The 7,676-nt window shown below is 36.7% G+C and overlaps 1 protein-coding gene across 1 annotated transcript in view; it reads right to left on the bottom strand.

Annotated features, from left to right (window-relative positions):
* Positions 1-3,618: 3,618 nt before the first annotated feature.
* Positions 3,619-7,676, bottom strand: part of LOC117169647 (ragulator complex protein LAMTOR1) — a 134,355-nt gene continuing 130,297 nt past the window's right edge. Inside the window, exon 5 of the mRNA XM_033356124.1 lies at positions 3,619-4,365. Coding sequence (XP_033212015.1) covers positions 4,276-4,365 — 90 coding nt within the window. The 3' untranslated portion in view covers positions 3,619-4,275. The remainder of the gene's footprint in view (positions 4,366-7,676) is intronic.

Genomic DNA, 7,676 nt, shown 5'->3' with positions numbered 1-7,676 from the left:
CATATGTTTTGAGGTTATTAAAAGTTCTCCCGTGTCTTCTCTTGTTATTATCAGCGCTTACACGGGGTCTGACATTGCGTGTCCTAGAATCTTAGCTGGTATTTTTCTCAACTCGTTTTTGATTATTCTCTCTGACGGGCTTGTTGTTGTAATCAGGTTTCTGATAGTTGTTTATGTGTCCTTGATTCCCTGACCTGGATCTCCAATTCTCATAGTTTCCAGATCCATAAGATTTTTCTCGGTTAGTGCGTGTTGTATCCGAAAACTTCTGACCCGCTCGAGTTGATTTCAGTGGACCATTCTGGTCAGTTTTTTCCAAGAAATCCAAAAGCTTTTCTAAAGTGTCAATTGGCCGGCTTATAATTGCTGCCCTAATATCTTCAGAAAAATGCCCAGAAAATCTAAATGTAATTTTCTGATCAGTGTAGTTTGAGCTCGCTTCTTTAGCCCCGCTGAACATACGGATTGCGTAGGCTACTCTCGTCAAAGCGCTACTTTGATCGTAGTGTCCAAAATCTAATTTAGATTTAAACACGAATTGATAGGTCTCGTTCCAAAAACCCTCTTTAAATTTAGCTTTAAATTGCTCAATTGTTCTTATTGAATCTTTTACGATGTCCCACCATTCTCAGGGTCTTTCTTTTAGGCAAGTGCTAATTATATATTGTCTTTGAGATCAAGCTGGCTATACTGCTGTAAAAAATCCGAGATTTCTTTCACAAACTTCATGGGGTTTCCTCTTCCGTCAAAAATAGGAGATTTTGGGCTTATGCGCCCATTTGCCATACCATTAGTATCATTTTGTCCTAATATTAATGCGGAGTAATCCGTTTCTATGTAGCGTATCCTACTACCCATTGTCTCTTGTCTTTGCTGGATACTTCTAATGGATTCAGCATTATTTTTGGATCGGTGATCGATGGTCTTTGTCATTTCTGTAAACACTGTATTTTCCGAAGTAGTTTGTTGTCTCATCTGGTTTAATAGTCCATCTAGGTGCTTGAAACGACATTTGTTGCAATCATCGCTTGCTTTGGTTATATCATTTACTCTGGTCATTAAACTCAACTCGACCTCTTCTATTTTGTCTGCGAGATCTCGATTTACTTGCTCAACACGGTGTTCCACCTGAAAAATGTGATTCTGGTTTGCTGTTGTCTCGGCCTGCGTCTTTTTACACCTTTGTAGTACTTAAATCATATATATTATCACGGGCTGCCAGTGATGCCAAGTTTAGTTCTTGGTTCTTGTAAATCGCTGTTACATCACCGGTCCTCTGAATTTCTGTGCGTAAAGGCGTGCCTCCTTCTCTTCTTGGCTGGTCAAGATGAGAGTAGGAAAGTCGGGGTAGATTATAATCGAAGGATTGGTCTAATGGTGAATTGATTACGTTTCAGCCTGGTGCGTTTTCCTTTCCCGCTCCCTCATTTGAACTGGACTCTATAACCAAGTTCTCCCTAGCTTCGTAATTACTAGCGTTTTCTTCAGATTTTTGATCCTTTTGACTATGAGCCTTAGGTTTTCTGCCAAGCGGCATTTTTGATTTGTGCTATACTACATTTTCGTTTTATCTAAAATCTCCCTGTTCGGGCGATAATGAAGAGTTCTTTTCTATATTATAAAATATTTTGCACTTATCTTATCTAAGACTAAGCTAAAAATAAGTAGACACGAGGAGTGAAGAAAGTGGACTGCTCATTTACGTCAAATAAGCATTTATTATTGTAGTTTATAAGTACGCCTTTGGTCGAGATTATAATTTCTATAGTGTGGCCTAAATGCACACGACTACGCGCTTTTACTTCCGGTATCTAACCTCAACTTCAGACTCATGGTGTCCTATCAGTCTTTTAGTAGAAGAATAACATTTTGTCTCTTAGACATCAATTATTATAAGTAAAATGTTCTGTCTTAACTTATTGCATAAGACCAACTATGTAAATCACAGGGTGTCCGCGAAGCTTGTGATCGAGACTTAATATAGTTTCTCTGAACTTCTCAGCTATCTACGCATAAGAGTGATAAAATTTCGGTAATAGAAAATTCACGAAACTAATCGAAGGTTCAAATAGATTCTATTTTTTGTCTTAGATCACAGCAGCATAAGAACAGCGGTTTCAATCATAAAGTATACGCGAATCTAGTATACGGACTTAAATAAGAGTAGCTTTAACATCTTAGTTATCGAAGGATAAGACTAGCATTTCCAATCACCTGAAATTCTTAAATTCAGTCCACTATTTTTATATATGCATTATGAACCGTTTCAGCAACGAAGACCTTAGAACTATAAATTCTCCATCTCAGAATGCTCACGAACTACTCAGGAAACGATTCTCGAGTACAAATGAAACTGCCTTTTTTTAAGAGATCACATTACAATCATAGATCATTAAATCAATCATAAGTCACACAAGAAATCAAAGATCACACATCGAATCACATATAGAAAAATCACATTTATATCAAATCAAAAAAGGCATTTCAAAAAATTATAATATCAAAATAAATCACACGCGAAAGCAAAGATCATACGTCGAATCGAATATCAGAAAATCAAATGCACAATCGCACATTTCCAATCAAAAAAGGCATTTCAAAAATCAAAATAAATCAAAAGCATTATAAAAATGAATCATACACGAAATAAAAAATTATGAGCTGGACCCCTAAACCCACATAGGATTGCATAAGGGTAAGTAGCCGTGTAGGGGTGCACTTTAGAGAGAAAGAGGATTGGGGATCGCAACTACGTTTGATGTAGCGGACTAGTTCCGGTCGACTAGGTAACGTGGATCCTAAACCAAAACTACCCTTAACACTTGTACTGACGAACTGTTGATAAGTCACTGCTTATCTGGGTAGGGATGGATCTGGATTCCTAAAGTAAGAGTTTCAAACAACAATAGTTGGGATCCTTCAAAAAGGTTGGTCACTGATAGGCTGCTAGGCTGGATATTCAGAAGGCTCCACTTTCCCCGGAGAGGACTGCTCGATCGTTGCTCCGCTCCATCTCCTTATATGCTGTATATCTGCGCGTTTGCTTGCATGTAATTAGCGCGGCGCGACACCTACATGTCACATAACTGCTGGGTCGTGACCTGCGTGTCGTGTGCAGATAAAGTGCCTATGTGTAGGCGCTTAGGTGTAAGTTGTACCATTACAGTTTAAAAGTTGTACTGTTTTTCGCACCTCCTGTAACATTCGGATTTTGGCATTTACGCCCTCATGCCGTTCCACCCTTTTACGTATTTGGTCACCGACAATTAATCCGGTTCACAAGAAAAATGATAAGAAAAGCAAAATTACTAAAAATGAAGAATAACAATTTCTGAGGGAAAATTGGTGCGGGTCGGACCGGTTCGCGGGTTACGGGTCCACCAGCAAATAATCTGCCAACCCATACTCAGATTAGAAATCTGAAAACGTTTTGTAAACATAAGATCGAACCAAATAGATAAATATTTTTGTTCCAGTAGAAGGTAATTAATTTTCAATAAAAGCACGTACTAATCTTAAGGTATGTAATATTGATTAAACTGAAAGGTTTAGAAAAATTCAACACAAGTTGATGGTAACATAAACACATAAAACAATTTAAAAAGTCAGTAAAATCAATTTTGATGATTTATTTCCATTTTCATGCTTAAATTCAATTAGTAGGAGTTTGTAGATTGAGTGCGGGTTTACGGATCAATGTGACAATCCGCGAACCCGCAAGCCCGACCCGCGCAGGTCGAGTTTTTGTTCTTTTTGTACGTCCGTCCTAATCTTAGTCATCATTATATTATACTATAATATAAATATTACAATATTACAAATCACCTAAATCTTTAACAAAATTGATATATCAAATAAAATAGAATTGAATTATAGCTGTGACATCAATATATATTTACATTCTATAATTTAATATGAAATTCTTTTTAATACATGCATATTTAATAATATATACGTATTTCTAAGTAGAAGTTTATTCACGCAAATGTATTTCCCTTACCAAACTAGTATAATTATTAGTAAAAGATGTCAGCATTTTTACAGTTATCCTTATATACTAGAAAAAATCTCTCAACAAAAATAAACCTGTTCTGATGTTTTGAACAAACTGTCTGTAAAGCCAATTTAGAATGTATAGACAATATAGATTAGAAAAATGTTGCTTCCTAAAGTTCTATAGACTTTAGAACTTTTTTTAAAAGCCAAATTTTATGGCCATAACTGTACATAACTTTTGAAATTCAAAGGCGATACTTTAAAACAAATTTTGGTGAATCACGAAAGAAACGGCACAACTAAATCTTCCTTGTGCTCAACTTTTACGTCATCTAATGCAGACACAGCCTTATTCAGCAGATCTCTAATCTGTAAATAGAAAGAAACAATTGAATATCATTTAGAAAACATACAACTATTTTATTATTTTTGGTACATATTGAAAAAAAGCATTATCACACATTCAAGTTTCAACTTTATTTTTAAAGAATACAGAAGACAAGTTTTACACGAAGATCTTCAATTTTTAATAATGTTTTGATTTTCAAGGAAAAAAATTATATCAAACGCTGTATGTTTGGGAAAATAAATCCTATGGACTTATACTGCCGACATAAACTTTAAGTACATACTTCACTTTAAAGTCTAATAATTGTGCAGAAACTGAATCTGAAACATTGCAAACAGAATCATTTGAAAGATTGGGCAACTTTGCGTCGAATTCCTTTACGACGAAATTATTATAATGAAAGAGTAAAAAATATTTAGCTTCAGAGTTAAAAGTTTTTTTTAGAAAAATGAACATTTTGAAATCTTAAGTTTACTCTTTGCCAAATCTGGAAAAATGTTCCTAAAAATTTATAAAAACCATCAAATCAAGCAAGAATCCTACTACTGAAATCTACATCAAGAGAACGATTAAATATTATGTAATTGTTGAGTACTGATACAAAATATTTACTCATGCAATCTTAACTTTTTGGAACCAAAAGTCCGAGATTCATGGTTAAGCTTCATTGCAAAAGTGAATATTTTGTATGCACACTCAGGAATGCCATAATATTGAATCGTGCTCTTGATTCATATGTAAAGAATAGGATTTTGTAGCTTATAGTATTTATTCAGTTAAAAAACTTTTAACCTTGAAATTAAATTTGTTTGGCTCGTTTAGTAAAATATTTTCAGCGTAGATCGATTCAACGCAAAATTTTCAATTCTTTCAAATGATTCTATTTAAAAAGTCGTTGATTCAGTTTCTGCACAGAAATTCCTCTTTTAAGTAAAGTATCAACTTTCAAACAGTAAAAGGAAATATACCTAAATTTTCTTTCGGTAGTGTAAAAAGCTTAATTTTTTAATTTTCGTTGTACTAATGCATGAAAAAGTTGAGAAAAACTGAATTGTAAAAAATGCCATACAGTAATATTGATCATTTTTCATTATATGAAGATAATTTGAATTGCTGAGAGACTGTTTAAATTACGGTCTGGAGAGTAAGTTTTCGCAAGGCTAATTTGCCACACCCTTATTTAAAAAAAAAACTATAATAGTTAGGCTCATGAAAATAATTCTATCGGTTGGATTCTTGCATAATATATTATTGTTAAAAATTGACAAAATTTAAACAATGCTGAACAGTAACTAACTAACAGTAAGTAACTAACAGAACAAGCAAATTTGTCCATAGCACCGTTCATCTAAAACGTGTCAGTAAAAAGCTTTGGGTCCCAAACTTGAAAAAAAATTTCATCATTGGAAGCAAACATTCCTCTCCTAGCTGGAGTTTTATAAAACTTGCTATGCAGATGTATTTTAGGCAGTATATTATGAATTCACAGTTAGAATCTCTAGAAGCAATTGAGATGACGAAACGAAATTGGCAGCTGTAGAGTGTAAATTGATTTTATCACTTCCTACTCCAATGTACCATATGAGCCTGCACATAAAAATATATGAATAAGTATTTTTGAAATTCCACAAGTGTTGACTTTTATCTGCATCCAGGACACCTCCTCGTGGTGACGGCGGGCAACGGTTTTCTCTGGCAAAGAGAGGAAGACATGTAAGCGGTCAATGTGCCAGTTGGGGTCGGCCAGCGGCTGTTACTGGGTTATCCCGAAGAAGATACTGGCGCACAATCAGTAGATTCAAATCACTGTAAAAACTGCGGGCAATCTTTGTCGAAAAAAAGAAAATATCAAATAGGTGATAATGAAGACAGAATTGAATTTTTTCGAGATCTGACCGGTATTGATACAGCTACTACAATTCTAGCAAGCTGCTATGTTTGTCATGCATGCAATGAACGGTTTCGCCGAAAAAGAAAAAAGAAGATAATAAATCATTGCAAAAAGATTTATCAAATCAATCCGATAGCATTACGTTAAATATTCCCCGTGAAAATGCTACATGAAAAAAGTAAATTTTTGGTTGTACTTCTGGTAGTAACCGTATTTCTGCAGATATTATAGCTAAAATAATGACGGAGCAACGGTTGTGTATAACTACAGGTTCGAGAGTACGCGACAGGCATAAAGATGCTCTATTAAACAATGAGCTATTGCCAGCTGTAGGTTGTAACTATGACCAGCAACAAATTGAAGCGATTATCGATAATTTAAGAGACGAAGTACCAAGGCTTAAGGTACATCAGCAACTAACGACTGAAAAGAAAAGGCATCCAGAAACAGCACTTGGATTATATTTAGCAAAATTGCAAACTGGCATGGCGAAACAGATAAAAAACTTCCTGTTATTTTTGTTCTTGGTAGTCGAACAACGGCGAACCAACTAATAGCTCGTGCACGAAAAGCGGATAGAGGGTCCCTGTACCAAGGGTTTCTGCTGAATTTGGTTACAAAAATAAATAGGCAGTCGCGGATAATTGTCCAGGGGTGGTCCCGAAGGAATTAACCCCCAAGCGGAAGTGTGAAAACTGTGCAGAAAGCTGAATGTCACCTAGGTGAGTTGTCCAGAACGGTGACTCTGGGATACCGGGCGACCTCTCAGAGTACGCAGCCTTATCCTTGCATGCGGGGCTTTACAAGGATGGACGAACCCCTTTCCCTAGCTTCTCGTGGGAACAACAATGACAACACCAAACATAGTTGTAGTTAGTGCGGTTCAAGAACGCGCAGGGCTCCCGACAATGGGTCGGCCAACAATGCCGACCAATCTAGAGCTGGGGGAGCCAATGATAATGGATTCAATGCGATGGATCGGCGGTATCTCGCGACCTTTGGGTGGACGGAGCAACTGAATCACGACTTGCTTGAGTGCTACGATGCGAGTGTGGCCCGTGAACGGGGTTACATGGTACGGCTGCATGCTCTGTGGTGCGAGAAACACCCGTAGCTATCGCACTTTTCGCAGCAACGTCTGCGAAACCATGCTGAACTACTCCGTAAAAGGGGCTATGTAGGCGGAACGCCTACTCTACCACAGCTAGAACAAGCCGGCAACAAAGAAAGAGAGGCGACACTAAGACCAACCAAGGGCAGGCATCCAATAGATGAAGAGCGATGCTTTACAACCCGGAGAAACATTAACACTAAGGTTTCTCTCAAGCATAAAGATCAAGCTGAAATGGATGACGAGCTTCGTGGACATTTTTCCGGTGAATCCGACCTCTGGGCTATCAATTATTGTGTGTATAATGCAGCGAGAGCTTTGGCCGATGC

The sequence above is a fragment of the Belonocnema kinseyi genome, chromosome 3 (assembly GCF_010883055.1).
Source record: "Belonocnema kinseyi isolate 2016_QV_RU_SX_M_011 chromosome 3, B_treatae_v1, whole genome shotgun sequence".
NCBI classification, from domain to species: domain Eukaryota; kingdom Metazoa; phylum Arthropoda; class Insecta; order Hymenoptera; family Cynipidae; genus Belonocnema; species Belonocnema kinseyi.
Note: the sequence above shows the minus strand (reverse complement) of the source record. Positions and strands in the feature narration are given on the sequence as shown.